This window comes from Narcine bancroftii, chromosome 3 (assembly GCF_036971445.1).
Source record: "Narcine bancroftii isolate sNarBan1 chromosome 3, sNarBan1.hap1, whole genome shotgun sequence".
Lineage (NCBI taxonomy): Eukaryota > Metazoa > Chordata > Chondrichthyes > Torpediniformes > Narcinidae > Narcine > Narcine bancroftii.
In genome coordinates this window covers 246,204,486-246,221,347 of record NC_091471.1, presented here as the reverse complement: position 1 = coordinate 246,221,347, position 16,862 = coordinate 246,204,486, and the positions used below count along the sequence as shown (strand labels likewise).

Below are 16,862 nucleotides of genomic sequence, written 5' to 3'. Positions count from 1 at the left end.
GTGTGAGGTGCTTCATTTTGGTAAGAAGAATCAGAATAGGACATACGTGGTAAATGGGAGAGCATTGATGAATACAGAAGAGCAAAAAGATTTAGGAGTAACGGTACATCGTTCCCTGAAGGTAGAAACTCACGTGAATAGGGTGGTGAAAAAGGCTTTTAGTATGCTGGCCTTTATCAATCATTGCATGGAATATAGGAGTTGGGAGGTGATGTTGAGATTGTATAAGACGTTGGTGCGGCCTAATTTGGAGTTCTGTGTGCAGTTCTGCTCGCCTAATTATAGGAAGGATATAAACAGAGTGGAGAGAGTGCAGAGAAGGTTTACCAGAATGTTACCTGGGTTTAAGCATCTAGAATATAGGGAGAGATTATGGGCATTGTGCAGGGAGGTGGGACTAGAAAGGGGTGTTTGGTTCGGTGCGGACTAGAAGGGCCTAATGGCCTGTTTCCGTGCTGTAATTGTTATGTTATGTCTTCAATGATTTTGTGAACCCTCTTTAAACAATTATCCCAGTAAATCTCGTTGGGGGGAGGGGTGCGAAGGCAACCCCAGTGATCCTCTCTGCTGCTTTTAGTCCTAACAGATTGTGTGAAACCTCAGATCTCTTATCTCTTCCAGGTGGACACAAGTGCGCCCACCACACTGAAGTCAGGAATGAATAACCTTTATCCCTACTCCATTACTGACAGGAGATCAATGTGCCCAAATTAGCTGCTGAATTTTCCAATTATTAACAGTAAGAGGCATGGATAAGGTAAATGGTGATACTCTTTTACCTACCCACCCGCTATAGAGGAATGTAGAACTCGAGGGCACAGATTTAAAAAGGGACCCAAAAGGCATTTTCTTCACACAGAGGGTGGTGGGTATATTGCGCAAGATGCCAGAAGAGGAGATAGAAGAAGAAACAATTGTAACATTCAAAAGACATTCAGTCGAATAGGAAAAGCTTGGAGGGATATGGGTCAAACAATTAGCTTGGTTGGGCTGAAGGGGCTGTTCCATAACAGCTTGCAACACTCTGCAGGTGGAAGGCAATTTTTAAAAAACGCAGGAGTTATTTTTGAAGCATTTCATCTCCAAGGGGCCAATAATAAGGGTGTCCGTCGTTAGCACATAATGGGAAAAAGACTGGATTCGTGATCGCACCATCTGAACAAATTTCACTGCTCCTTGGATAGACGGAGGAGTTAACCAACCCCGGACCACTTCTGTGGCCCACAGAGGACAGCAGTCCGGGTACTTAGTTGTCTGTCTCCACATTAAGTGCAACCCATGACATCACCAAGCCCCAGAGCCAATGGCAACTCACTTGCAAATTTAACTGGCTGTTTCTCAAGCAATCCTGTTCACTGAACGACTTAAAGTGCGCCGACTGTAGCTCATCCATCCGGGCCACGTTCTTCCGATGGAGCTGCAGCATGTAGTGCAGGCAATTTATCAGGGCCACAAGGTTAAGGTTTGAGGCAGGGCGCTCCTCAAAACTATTGTCAGTGTACAGAGGTGGCAGTCCCAAGGTGTTCAGCTCCTGGAACGTTTAAAGGACAGTCAATTCCATTTGAAATGATACAGAAGCAGGAAACAGTTTATGTGGTCAGGACAGTTAGTGTAGCAGTTCAGGCAATGCTATTACAGCACTGGTGACTCGGGTTCGAATCTTGCGCCATTTGCAAGGAGTTTGGAGGTTCCCCCCATGTCTGCGTGGACTTCCACGAGGTGCTCCAATTTTCCCCCACCCTACAAAACGTACCGGGGGGAGGGTTGTAGGTCAATTGGGCATAACTGGGCAGTAAGGGCTCGTGGGCCGGAAGGACTTGTTACCATGCTGCATGTCCAAATTTAAACATTTAGAAACTGAATTAACATTTCAGGTCAGTTCCCTTTCATCACAGCAGGAAAAGATCTAACATCAGAAGTTCAAACACTCATAGCTAACCTTTGAGTTATGATAAAACATCTGGGACCTGAAACACTCATTTTTTTCTCTCTTCACAGCATTTTCAGTTTTCATTTTTTGCTTTGCATTTCAAGGGCTTGGCTAGCGTAGCAGTTGGTGTAACATTGTTACGGCACTAGCGACCCGGGTTCAAATCCGGCACTGCCTGTAGGGAGTTTGTACGCTCTCCCCACATCTGCCTGGGTTTCCTCCAGGTGCTTCGGTTCCCTCCCACTCTTCAAAAACACAAGGGGTTGTAGATTGATTGGGGTATTTGGGCAGCACGGACTTGCAGCCTACCCGTGACCGCAGAAGATGCTCCACTTGCGCCCACTCCTCCTCCCTCGCCACCATTTGGGCCCGCAAACAGTCCTTCCAAGCGAAGCAACACTTCATCTACTGCATCCGCTACAGTCTCCTCTACAGAAGCAGATGGGGGCATCGCCTCACCGAGCACCTCGGCTCCATCTGCGGCAATAGCGGGAGCAAAAGCTGAAGGGCCTGTTACCGTGCATTTAATTTTTAAAATTTCTAACTTCAGTTGCTGGCAATTCTCCCCATCTCCCTTCATCTCTTTAACCATTAGTTTTCTATTGAATTTCACCCTCCCCACCCCCCCCCCTTAAATGCACCGAATCGTCTGACTGTCTCACCTTCTATGGCAGGGAATTACACAGGTTCTCCACTGAGTATCTTTATCCTCGATGCAGTACAGAATGGCCTGCTCAGTGTCATTAGTTTGTGACCTTTGATGGTGGACTTTCCCACCACCGGATCAGTCTTTCCTGCATCTTCTCTGCAAAATTTTATAAACTTCAACTGCCCCTTCTCACTCTGAAAATATTCTGAGAAGCAGGACTAAAATTTTAGTCAATGAGAAAGAGAGAAAACAAATTAAAGTTGCAAAGAGGATGGGGGAAGGGAGAGGGTCAAAGACCAAGGCTGCTGTGCTGATAAGCTTTGGAAAACTCAGGTCAGCGAGGACATTTTTTTTGGTGGAGGAGGGGGTAAAGGAAGTGGTTACCAGAGCTGGGGTAGAATTCCCTGCTATCTGCCAGGAGTTTGTACATTCTCCATGTGGGTTTTCTCCGGGGCTCAGCTTTCCTCCCGTCCTTCAAAAATGTATCGGCTAATGGGGAGTAATTTGGGCGGCACAGACTCGTAGGGCCGAATTGTCTAATTTTTAAAAAATATATTTTTACAAATTTTTAAAAAGAATTTGATTTTAAAATAATAATTTAATTTAAAAATATTTTTAAAATTAATTTAAAAAATAATTAGATTTTAAAAATTTGAAAATTTTAATTTAAAAATTAATTTTAAATTTTTAATTTAAAAATAGCTGATCGTGAAATGACAGTGGAAAGAGAAGAAAACAAGTTAAACAAGGAAGTCTGCAGGGGCAGACACACATTGGGACACCCAGCCTTGTGCCTCCTGCTCTGCGCTGACAGATAGACCTGCACCGGTGGATGGAGCCGAAGAGGGTGGGAGGAATCGCGCACTGACCTCTCGACCCCAGCCGCTCCCTCCCAATCCCCTCCATTTCAACACTAAAGTGTTGGAGAACTCAGGAGGATATACAGCATTCATAGGAATAGAAGATATATAACCAACATTTTGGGCTCAAGTCCTTTGTCAAGGTATGAACAAAAACTCAGGTGGAGAGGAGCGAAAAGAAAGGGTAGGGGAAGGAGCATGGGCTAACAGGCAAAGAGGCCATAGGAAGAGGAGGGTGGGAGGACAGAAGAGGAAAAAGCCTCAGAAGTGGTAGGTGGAAAAGGAATGAGATGTGGAGAGAGGGAAACAGTTAACAGAAACCAGAGAGGTCAATGTTAATGTTGTCTGGTTGGAAGTACTGTTCCTCCAATTTGGTGGCCATGGTTTGACAGTGTCTGGGACCATGGACATACACGTGTGACAGAGTATATGTTTCTGGGAGATAAATTGGGGCAGGTTTGTTAGAGTAGGTTATATACAAACACTTTAAAACAGATCTTATTTGTAATACTGGAGTTCTGCTAATGCTAGATATATTGGCTCCACAGCTTTTGCAAGAGCTTTGCAAAGTGTTCAAGCGACTTCACTAATGGACTGTTGTTTACAAAAGGCAACAGATGAAAGATCTGGTTGGAGCTGCAGATTGTCTGGAGCTGTTCTAAGAGGGTCATGTGGTTTTGCAAGCAGAGAAGCAGAGAGAGAGAGAGAGAGAGAGAGAGAGAGAGAGAGAGAGAGAGAGAGAGAGAGAGAGAGAGAAATCACTTCTACAGTGTTGTACAGTGTTGCAGCCAGCAAAAGTAGCTGGGAGTGGAACAGGACAAGCTGGCAAGAAGTCCCAGTTTGGAAGATGGCCAGGTCAAAGCCCTTGTGGTTCATGCAAGAGGAGAGGACTAGCTGTCTAATGTTTCACTTGAAATAGGAGAAACAAAAAGGAACTCTGCGGTGACCTGAAAGAAAGAGTTTATCATCTGGAGAACCCTGACAGTGTTGCATCAGCAAGACACTGAAGTGGCTGATGGAAGTACATAGTTGTGGATGTCTTGAAACAACAAATCCCTCTCTGAAAATCTACAAGAACCTTCCTGAGCTGTAACCATTTACCTTTCAAGCACCAAAGCCTGGTGAACTTTCAACATGTTAAATTCTGTGCACAGTTTAAAAATTGCCTGCAACCAGTGAACTCCGAAGAATGAGAAGTGAGATTGGACTGTGAACCAAAAAACTTTTCTGAACTTACACACACACATACGTGTGCTTAGAAGGGGGTTAAGTTAGGTCATTTAAGTTAAAGTGTGATTCTGTTTTCATGTTTAAAGATAATTAAAAACAACTTTTGTTTAAGTAACCCTTTGTATTGGTGAACATCTATTGCTGCTGGGTTTATGGGTCATCTGGGCTTGTAATACATGCCAGTGTGGGAATTGAAATGGGTGGCCACTGGGAAATTCCCACTATTACAGCAGACAGAGCCGTAGCGATGCCCCCGTCTATGTCCAGTCTCTCCGTTGTAGAGGAGACCACAATGGGAGCACTGGATCACAAGTGAAAGGAGCAGAAGCAGGCCACTATGTCCATCAAGTCTGTTCCGTGCCTTTACACCAAGCTGAATTGTGCCCACACCGAGTTCCAATTTCCAGCCTTTTCCTCATACATCCCTTGATACCCTTATTAATGAGATACTTGTCCATTTCCTGTTCAGATACTCCCAGCGATCTGGCCTTCCACAGATCCACGACCCTCTGACTAAAAAAAAGTTCTTCCTCCTCTCTGTTTTAATTGGATAACTAATTTTAAGACTACGACCCCTTGTCCTCGATTCACCCAACAAGGGAAACATTTTACCCGCATTCACTCTGTCAAAACCTTTCAATATTTGAAATGTCTCCATGAGATTTCCTCCCCCCTCCTCCATTCTCCTATACTCCAACAAATACAACCCAAGAGTTGTCAAACGCTCCCCATACGCCAGCTCCTGCATTCCAGGAATCGTCCCAGTAAATCTCCTCTGCACCCTCTCCAACAACATCACGCCTTTTCTAAGATAGGATGCAGTAGGATAACCCTGCAGATTCGCAAGTGTTGCTTTGTTTGGAAGGACCTTTTGGAACACCAAATGGTGGTGTGGGAGAATATATGGGCATGTGGAGTATCTTCTGCAGTCACAGGGGGCAATTGGTGGGAAGGGAGGAGAAAACAAGTACACAAAACATTTTTCTCTTTGTTATTCAATTATGAGTGGGTCAAATTATACTTCACCTTTCTTACAGAAAACATATCCAACTTACTACAAGGAAACAAGTAGTTTTTATCTTCACGTCACCTTACATTTCTCCCCCACCCCAGTCATTCCATCAAGGAGATCCCTTGTTAGTTGTGGTTGCCCGGCAAGGGACAAGGGGCAACTCAGAGAGGGGGGGGACATTTGGGGTTAAGGGAATTTTAGATGTGGGAATAGTGGAAATATTTTATGTTTTAGAAGTGTTGTCTTACAGTGTGTTCAAAAAAAGAAAGCAGAAATGGATAAGGAGGAAAGGTGGTGATGAGGAAGTGGAAATGAGAGGTAAAGAAAGTATGAAATGGCCATGTTGAACTATATGACGATAAATATTAACGGAATACATAACCAAATCAAAAGGAAGAGGCTCTTAAATTTACTGAAGAAAGAAAAAATTGATATAGCATTCGTACGAGAAACACATCTAACTGAAGTGGAATACAAGAAATTAAAGAGAGATTGGATAGGACATGTAACAGCAGCATCATATAATTCAAAAGCCAGAGGAGTAGCTATATTAATCAATAAAAATGTACCAATCAAAATAGAGGAGGAAATAATAGATCCAGCAGGGAGGTATGTAATGATAAAGTGTCAGATATATTCAGAATTTTGGAATTTGCTCAATATATATGCACCTAATGAAGAGGATCAAAAATTTATGCAAGATATCTTTTTGAAGATTGCAGATACGCAGGGGAATATACTGATAGGAGGGGATTTTAACCTTAATTTGGACTCAAAGATGGATAAAACTGGAAAAAAAGACTAGCAGAAAGAACAAAGTAACCAAATTTATGGTTAAATCGATGCAGGAAATGCAACTTTTGGATATATGGGGGAGACAACACCCAAAAGAGAAGGAATACTCATATTATTCGGGTAGACATAAAACATACTCAAGGATAGACCTGTTCCTGTTGTCAGCCCACATCCAAGGGAGAGTTAGAAAAACGGAATATAAAGCTAGATTGTTATCGGATCACTCACCCCTGTTATTAGCAATAGAGCTGGAGGACATCCCACCGAGAACATATAGATGGAGATTAAACTCCATGCTACTTAAAAAACAGGATTTTAGAGAATTCACTGAGCAACAAATTAAAATGTACTTTGAAATAAATACGGAATCAGCAAAAGATAAATTTATACTATGGGATACAATGAAAGCGTTCATCAGAGGGCAGATAATAAGTTATGTAACTAAGATGAAGAAGGACTACAATCGGGAAGTAGAACAGCTAGAAAGGGAAATAGCAAGTACAGAAAAAGAATTAGCAACAAGGGAAGATACAACAAAAAGAAGAGAATTGGTGGACAAAAAAATAAAATATGAAACACTACAAACATACAAGGTGGAGAAGAACATAATGAAGACAAAACAGAAGTATTATGAGCTAGGAGAAAAAACGCACAAAATACTAGCTTGGCAGCTTAAGACAGAACAAACTAAAAGAATGGTATTGGCATCAAGGAAAAAGGACAAACAAATTACATATAACCCAATGGAGATTAATAAAAACTTCAAGGAATTCTACAAGCAATTATATCGAACTGAGAATGAAGGGAAAGAAGACAAAATAGATGAGTTTCTAGCTAAAATTGAACTACCGAAACTGCAAGAGGAGCAAAATAAATTAATAACATCATTTGAAATAGAGGAAATGTAGGATATATTAAAAAGACTACCGAACAATAAAATGCCGGGAGAGGACGGACTCCCAATAGAATTCTATAAAACATTTAAAGACTTATTAATTCCTCCTCTCCTGGAAGTAATGAACCAGACTGAAGAAACATAAAACATGCCAGATTCATACAAAACAGCAATAACTACAGTAATACCAAAGACAGGGAAAGATCCACTAACACCAGCATTGTATAGACCAATATCTCTACTTAACACAGATTATAAGATAATAGCTAAACTATTAGCAAACAGATTGGCCGACTGTGTACCAAAAATAGTAAAACTAGATCAAACTGGATTTATTAAGAAAAGACGAACAACGGACAATATCTGTAAGTGGAAAAGTTTTGGGAAGATCTAAATCAGGTATTAAATAAAATCACAAAAAGCAACATACTAAAAAATCCAGAGATCTTTCTTCTAAGTAATACAAGAAGTAAAGAACTTGGACTCGATTTGGATGGAGCACAAAAAAGATTTATGATGATAGCCTTAGCTGTAGCAAAAAAATGTATTATGTCAACCTGGAAATTAGAAGATAGCCTGAGAATACAGCAATGGTACATAGAAATTAATAAATGTATTTCATTGGAAAAAAATAACATATAATTTAAGAAATAACATCACAGTATTCGAACAAATTTGGGAACTGTACATGGAACACAACAGAGAAGTCCTACCTCCACCACCTGAAATGACAGAAGGAGAAGACGACGAAATGAACTGACCCAGTGTGTAAAAGTAGATGACACAAATTTCTTGTTTATTTTCATTGTGTGATGACATTGTTTAATGGGTTTAATGTATCATATATGTTGAATGTTGAGTTGGTGGGGAGGGGGTGAAGGAGGGAGGGAAGGGAGGGGGGAAAAGAGGAGAAAATGACTGTGTATATTCAAGAGGGAAATGTTTGTGTGTATTTTGGTCAGTATGGTTCATTGTGTGAAAAATTTTTAAAAATTTAAAAAAAGGAGATCCCTTGTTTTCTTTGCACGCATCCTGGGCGATTTGAAGACTTTCAATTTTCGCTGCTTCAAGGCAAGCGCTCTCATCTTTTCCACGATTAAGTCACCATGCCCCCATTCCCTGCATCAATTCTACCAAACCTTTCCATTCCTAGGCTGCATTATTGCCACAGCCCCAATCCCACCACTGGCTGCAATCCCTATTTGCTGGAATTTGAGAAGCAGTAGCCCATACTACTGCAGTTATGTTTTTTTTAAATCTGTTGTTAGATAGTTTCATTGGTAAATGGTTAATTTGTTTTCCCACATTCACACAAGATCACAAGGTAATAGGAGCAGAATTAAGCCCATAGAGTCTGATTCTAATCATGAGCTGACCCATCCTCCCACTCAGTCCCACCCCTCCCCCCCCACCCCGGCTTTCTCCCTGTAACCCTTGATGCCTTAACTAATCAAATACCTGTCAACGCTTCCACAGCCACCTGTGGCAACAAGTTCAACAGACAAGTAATTTTTCCGAGTCTCTGCTTTAAATTTATACCCTTTTATCCTGAAGTTATACCCCCTTGTCCTAGAATCCCCTACCATGGGAAACATCCCTGCCACATCTACTCTATCTGGCCTGATAGATTATAGCATAGATTGTAAAGATTTACTTTATTTGCTTCTTTTACTTCTATAAATTTCATCAGCAAGGAAAGACTTAAAGAATATCTTTCATGCGGAAATACTAGAGTCTGTTAAAAAATCGTTTTCTTTTAGTAGTTCAGCTGCAGGATGCGAGAACCAAGGCCATGCTGTTCTCGAAACTCATGATAGATGTTTTGCTGAAGTCAGCAGATTACAGGTCATGTATATAGTCACGAACGGGCTGTAGAATGGGAAGTTAAACCAAATAAACCATCTGCGTATGGGCTTTCTTGCCAAAAGCCCCTGTTGTCAATTACAACAGGTCTTTTCGTGTAACAGACGACCCACTTTGCAAAAACTAATAAATCGTGCTGCACTCACATTAGTTGCCATACACTTTACATTGATCTACGTTAACAAGCCCTTTCAGCATTCGAAATGCCTCTCTGAGGTCTCCGCTCATCCTTCTGTACTTCAATGAGTAGATCTCAAGAGCAGACAAAAGTTATTCATACACTAACCCTTTCATTCCTGGTATCATTCTAGTAAGTCTTCTCTGATCCCCACAGGGAAGGTGACCACGGTAGCAGACCACCAAGGAGCTCAGCGGCAGAAGGAGCCACTTTGGACATGGGATGTTTCAGTGAGGGGACACACACAGGCTGCAGAAAGCTGGCTAACTTAAATCTGAACCAGGATTCAAGAGGGTGCAAGAAGGGCCCCTGAAGGCTTACTGATTGCATCAGAGTTTGGATCTGGGCCTGGTTGCCAATAGTTTGAAAAAGAGTCTGTGTGGCTGCAGGAGCGAGGAGGACAATCCATGGACACTCAATGCCTCTGGAGGGACTCTCTTTTGCTCGGGTGGTCAGGCAATGCTCATGGTGATTCTTAGTTTGTATTACGGCAGTAGAAGTATATCAAGTATATTACATTTTAATGTATTATTATGTGACAATAAAAGATTTAACTTTAAGCATACTTAAAGCATGGCTAGCAAAGGTGGTAACATTGCGAGGTGTGGTTTATCGTCCAACAAGACAGAACTGCTTAAGACCAGCAGATTTCCCAAGATAAGCAGCATATAGATAAAAGAAACTTGGGTCAAGAATCATCAACTCGGACCTATGCTCTGCAACTATGAGAAATACAATAAACATGGGGTTACGCATGACACAATATAATTGGATATACAGGCTATACACCACGCCCCAAAAGTTAAATAAATGGGACCCAACAGTATCAGATACATGTTTTCACTGCAAGAAGGAAACGGGAACAACAGTTCATGCAATTTGGGCATGTGAGAAAGTTGAAAAGTTTTGGGAAGATCTAAATCAGATATTAAAGAAAATCACAAAAAGCAACATACTAAAAAATCCAGAGATCTTTCTTCTAAGTAATACAAGAGGTAAAGAACTTGGACTTGATTTGGATGAAGCACAAAAAAGATTTATTATGATAGCCTTAGCTGTAGCAAAAAAATGTATAATGTCAACCCGGAAATCAGAAGAGAGCCTGAGAATACAGAAATGGTACATAGAAATGAATAAGTGTATTCTATTGGAAAAAATAACATATTATTTAAAAAATGTCACAGTATTCGAACAAATTTGGGAACCATACATGGAACACAACAGAGAGGTCCTACTGTGGACCTCCACCACCTAAAATGACAGAATGAGAAGACGAAATGAACTGATCCAGTGTGTAAAAGTAGATGACACAATCTTCTTGTTTATTGTTGATGATTGTATATGTTGAACATTTAGTGGGTGGGAAGAGGGGTGGGAAGGAGGGATGGAAGGGAGGGGGGGAAAGGGGAGAAAATGACACTGTGTATATTCAAGAGGGAAATGTTTATGTGTATTTTGGTCAATATGGTTCATAGTGTGAAAAATATTTTTTAAATAAATAGATAGATAGATAGATAAATAAATAAATAATAATTAAGAAAAGAAAAAAAAAGCATCATCAACTCAGAATTGGAGTAGAAGGGACACTAAGTGACTCTTCCACAACTTCGATTACATTTGACTGTCAGAATCAAATATTTTGATCTAGAGACTTCAATTCAAAATATTAAAATAAAAAAGATCTATGAACTTCACAGTTATGCTTGGACGAGTTGCCTGGACAACTTTTTCTAAATACAATTCGTCATCCACCCCAAATTAGCAACTTTAAATGTGCACTCCCAAGAACTATCACTCAATGGCTGAGGGTCAGCGATAACGGACGGTGACAGTTTTTTCCTCCTCCATAGAGGAATCCAAAACTCATCAAGAGGGCATAAGGTAAAGGTGAAAGATTTAAAGGAGACCCGAAGGGCAATTATTTCACCCAGAGGGAGGTGGGTATCTGAAACTAAGAAAAAGCCGTAGAGGTGGCAGCAATCACAACACCTAGGTGTCTTTATAACAGGTACATGGATAGGAAAGGTGTAGAGTGAAAATTGACCCACTGGACTATCTCAAGTACCAACTTGGATGACTTAGCCAAGAGTCTGTGCCCTAATCTTGGTGATAATTAGTTGCGATTCATTAAAAAGGTCCTCATTACTATGTTCAGCCTAAAGTTAGTCTTGCTGCCACCTTCAGGCACAAGACCAAAATGCAGCTCCTCAAAGTTCAAAGACAGTTTTTAAATCCAACTTTCATCAGGCTCTTGAACTTGTTCGTGCTCTGGGACCACCAAGATCTGTTGGCGCTATTGAAATATCACATTTTTTCCCCCTTGCGCTACAGATTTCAGATTTATTACCAGAGTCCATACATGACATCACCTACAATCCTGAGATTCTTTTCCCTGCAGGTGAGGCAGAAATAAACGTACACATGTAAACAAACTGAATGTGCATTAGAGAGAAAAAAAATCAATAAAATGCAAAAGTAAGAGTCCTTAAATGAGTTCATGATTGAGTTTATTAATGGAAAATAGCGGTGATGGGAGTTTTGGTATGACATCGGAAACCCTGGAAAATTTCTATATGTGGTAGAAATTGTGCTGATCGGCTGCATCACAATCTATTACAGGGACACTGATACCCATGAATGTAAAGCCCTCCCAAAGGGAGTGGACACAGCCTGGGACATCACAGGAAAAACCCTCCCCACCATCGAGAACATCTACAGGGAACGCTGCTATCGGAGAGCAGCAGCAATCATCAAGGATCCACAGCCCCCGGCACACGCTCTGTTCTCGCTGCTGCCATCAGTAAAGAGGTGCAGGTGCCACAAGACTCGCACCACCAGGTTCAGGAACAGCTGCTCCCCCTCCACCATCAGACTCAACAAAAGAGTCATGAACGTACTCTGTCAATAAATCTGAGCCAGTCAAGTCAGACTGGTGGCTTTTTGATCCAGCTATACCATCACTCATTTCAGAGCCTGTATCACCCCACATCAATAGATGCATCTAGTGACTTTAGTGTGATCACAACTTACCTTGTTGAGGTAGGAGAGGCACTCGTTTATGTTGTCAACCCAGCAGAAAACACTTTGGCTGAAAGCATTTTGGAGAGACAACAGTGAGGAATGATGCAGTGTAGTGGTGCTGGCAATGGAGAATGGTGTGGCAGACTGGGAAATACGTCTGAACACAAAATTCTTTGCATCTGAGGAGAGATTTAAGAAAAACATCACAGCATTTTCTTTGGCCTAAGGTGCCCCAACCCCCTGGGTGACTCAACAGTACAGCCAGTAGAATTGTTACCTCAGAGAAGCAACAATGCAAATTCAATCCTGGAATCCAGTACTCTCTGTGGAGACGGTCAAGGTGAGAAGTGAAATAGAATACAAGAAACAGGAGCAGGAGTCAGCCATCTGGCCTCTCAAATCTGCTCTGCCATTCAATGATCAGATGATAGACTCACCCCCACCTACCTGCCTTTTCCCCATATCCCTTAATTCCCCCACTATGTAAAAATCTATCCAAGCTTGTCTTTTTTTTTAATGTTTAAATTTTATTGCGTTCTTTTAAAAAAAGTTTCCCCAAACCCTTGAGTCAGTGTTAAAGTTATGTAGTCATAAGTTACAAAACATAAACTTATCCATAAAATAGAAACAAACTTGGCAGCAAAATAATATCAACCTTATGTGTCTATTTAGACCTCTAATAACAGGGGGGGAAAAACTGCCATTCATTAATATGCTTTACCACTACATCCACCACTATCCCACCCCCAGGAACTAAGATGCTTACCCTATTTTTGTGTATAGGTGTCCAATTTATCAAGCTGTTTGTAAGATATTATTCAAACTTGTCTTAAATATATTTGCTGAGGTCGCCTGCACTGCTTCGATGGGCAGTGAATTCCAGATTCACAACCCTCTGGGAAAAGCAACTCCTCCTCACCTCCAATTTAAAACTGCTACCCTGGAATTTGAGGCCATGTCCCCTAGTTCTAGTCTCCTCCACCAATGGGAGCCACTTACCTAGTGCTCTCTTCTCTATTCCTTTCATAATTTTGTACGTTTCTCTATTTTCTCGACGACCAAGTGGGTTTCGTCCAGGTGCTCTGGTTTCCTTCCACATCCAGAGATGTCATGGAGTGAATACGCACAGTAACAGGCCTCTTTGGTCTCACTCATCCCTGCCAACCATGTTGCCTCTCGGACTTGGTCCCATTTGCCTGCACTTAGTGCCCATTCACCTCTCTTTCCTATCCTAATACTTGGCTCTACCACAGCTGGCAGCTCACAGAACGTACAAATCATGGAGAAAATGTTACCCCTTAGGCTCCTCAAGCATTTAGAAGAACGAGAGGGGTTCTTATGGAAACATAAAAAAATTTATGAAAGGCATAGATGAGATTGAGATAGGGAAGTTGTTTCCATTGGTGGGGGAGACCAGAACTGGGGAACACAGCCTCAAGATTCAGGGTGGCAGATTTGGGACGGAGATGAGGAGGAACTACTTTTCCCAGAGGGTGGGGAATCTGTGGAATTCGCTGCCCATTGAAGCAGTGGAGGCGACCTCAGTCAATATATTTAAGGCTAAGCTGTATGGATTTTTACATAGCAGGGGAATTAAGGGATATGGGTAGGTGGAGATGAGCCTGTCATCAGATCAGCCATGATCTCATTGACTGGCGGAGTAGGCTCAACAGGGCAGACGACCGACTCCTGCTCCTTATTTCACTTTCCACCTTAAAACTATGTCCCCTGATTATAATCCCATAATTGGGGAAAAGGATTATGATATTTCACTTTGTCTATGCCCTTCACAATTTGATTCCCCTCCAAGGTCATCACTCTGACTCCTAATGCTCCATGAAGGAAAATCCCAGACTATCATGTAGCTTGTTCTTCATCACATCCTCTCAAATCTTTTCACCGCTGTTTCCCACTTAATGGCATCCATCCCACAAATGGGCTATCAGAACTGCCCACAATTACACATTACCACAGGATTCTGCTTCAATTGATTCCACAGCACTACAGAAGTAAATGTCATTTTTATTTTAAAAAGCAATAGTAATTCGATGAAAAAAAACAAACACACACACCTGGGGTAGATTCAGCTTGAGTAAAAGACAAAGTCTTCCAATCACCCATCTTTCCGATTTGCAATCCAACTTGCCCAAGAAGAGAAAAAAAGTCAAGTTTATTGTCCTCTGATTGCACAAGCACAACCCGATGAAACAACGTTTTCCAGTCAATGGTGCAAAACATGCAGACACACAACCAGACATCACACACACAGACAAACAAGGCATATGTAGGACAAGTATTCATATATGCAAATGAATAAATAAATATTGTTTCCTGAATACGAGAGTCTTGGATAGTGAGTGCGAGCAGTTCCTTTGGTCGTTCAGCATTCTCGCTGCCCGTGGGAACCAGATAGTTAATTGAACAGAGAAAAAGGCATCGAGCAAGGAAACTGGCATTTTAGAGTAACTAATTTGTAAATCAAAATGCCAGAGTCATCGCTGTACACCACTAAACAAAGGTGGGGGGGGGGGGGGGCGGGGAAACCCAGCCCAAAGAACTTTGCAAGAGTCCTCAAAAAAAGTCAGAGCAACAAAAGGAAGCATTAAAATTCAGGACTGTGGCTAATTAGATCACACTGGACCAAATTTTTGGTATGCTACCAAGAAAAATACCAAACTCAAGGGGGTAACATAAACAAGGTGGAAAGTCTGCAGACCCTGATACTGCAGTAAAGACACAAAGTTGTTGGAGACATTTTGTGTATTTTCTATAAACAAGATGGAAAGCAAGGGTTTAGGGCAGTGGTTCTCAACCTTTCCCCCCCCCCCCTTACTTTAAGTAATCCCTGATTAATCACAGAGCACCTATAAGATCCAATGACATGGTCCTCAACCCATTTTTCCCCCCACTCACATACCACCTTAAGCAATCCCTTACTAACCACAAATAGGGTGACCATTCCAAAGGAGGACATGGTCATAGGTTACTAGATAGATAGAAATATAAGGAATGGGAAATACTCCCCATTTTCTGGTGCTGCGCTTCAGATTTCTTACAAGCCCAATCCTGATTTGGGAGAAGCTTCATCTTGGGTTATTGAGATCCCAGAATGAACAATGAACCATTCCTTTGGAATGGCCACCCTAATTAGTCAAGTTTATTATCAACTGTTTGTACAAGTACAACCCAATGAAACAGTGTTCTCCAGTACAACACACAGACACACAAACAACACCTATGGCATAGGTCAGTGGTTCTCAACCCTTTTCCACTCACATGCTACCTTAAGTCATCCCTTACCCTCTGCCATGGGTGCTCTGAAATTAATAAGGGATTAATTAAAGTGGGATGGGTGGAATAAAAAGATTGAGAACCACTGCTCTAAACCCTTCCTATCAACATCCCTCCATCACTTCCACAGCCTTACTTTTAAACCAGTGGTTCTCAACCTATTCACCCCCCCCCCAACCACATCCCACCTTAAATAATCCCTCACTAACCACAGAGCACGTTGCATCCTATGCTATAGGCCAGTGGTTCTCAACCTCCCCCCCACCCACATACCTACTTTAGTAGGTGCTCTGTGGTTAGTAAGGGGAAAGGTTTAGAGCCACTGGTTGACACCTCAGCAATTTTGAGGAAGCAAAGCTATTAAGAGGTTAAATATTAACAGCACATTTATATGATCTAAGGCACAATATGGGCAGGGGCTGCCCCAGTGGGGGGAGGGGGGTGCAGGGACTGCCCCAGTGGAGGGGGGGGTGCAGGGGCTGCCCCACTGGGAGGGAGGGCGGGAGCCCGGTGAGAGTCTCCCAGGGATACCCAGCCTCGGACCTCCTGCTCTGTGCTGACAGATAGACCCGCACCGGTGGACGATGCCGAAGAGGGTGGGAGGAATCGCGCACTGACCTCTCGACCCCAGCCGCTCCCACCCAATCCCCGCCGTTTCAAGGGCCCCGCCACCTACCATTGGCCCAAATCTTTGGCGTTCCTCCAATCGGACAGGTCGGGCTGAGCGCGTGGCGCCTGCTGCATTCTGGGGGTTGAAGTTCTCACCGGCTGCCTGTACTGCCGCCCTGCGGCTGGATGGCCTCTGGGCACAGAGATGGGATGCAGTTGTCCAGTCCAGAATCACAATGTCATCACAGTGCAAACATTTATAGAAATCACTTTAAAATAATGCAAGGAAAAGACATAGTAAGGAAGTGTCTATGGTTCATTGTTCATTCTGGGATCTCAATAACCCAAGATGAAGCTTCTCCCAAATCAGGATTGGGCTTGTTAGAAATCTGAAGCGCAGCACCAGAAAATGAGGAGACCTCCCCCTCCCCCCCACATTTGAGAAGGAGGAGACGTCCCTCTATGGCGGCAAACCAGCGAAGGGATCTGAAGCTGAAGAACACACAGGTGGCGGGCAACTCAAGGCGAG

At 42.4% G+C, this 16,862-nt stretch overlaps 1 protein-coding gene across 1 annotated transcript in view; it reads right to left on the bottom strand.

Moving 5' to 3' along the window:
* LOC138756443 (afadin- and alpha-actinin-binding protein-like) overlaps positions 1-16,302 on the bottom strand; it is a 44,721-nt gene extending 28,419 nt beyond the window's left edge. The window contains exons 1-4 of the mRNA XM_069922937.1: positions 16,268-16,302; positions 14,506-14,574; positions 12,443-12,612; positions 1,316-1,531 (exon numbers count right to left, since the gene is read on the bottom strand). Coding sequence (XP_069779038.1) covers positions 1,316-1,531; positions 12,443-12,612; positions 14,506-14,554 — 435 coding nt within the window. The 5' untranslated portion in view covers positions 14,555-14,574; positions 16,268-16,302. The remainder of the gene's footprint in view (positions 1-1,315; positions 1,532-12,442; positions 12,613-14,505; positions 14,575-16,267) is intronic.
* Positions 16,303-16,862: the final 560 nt, after the last annotated feature.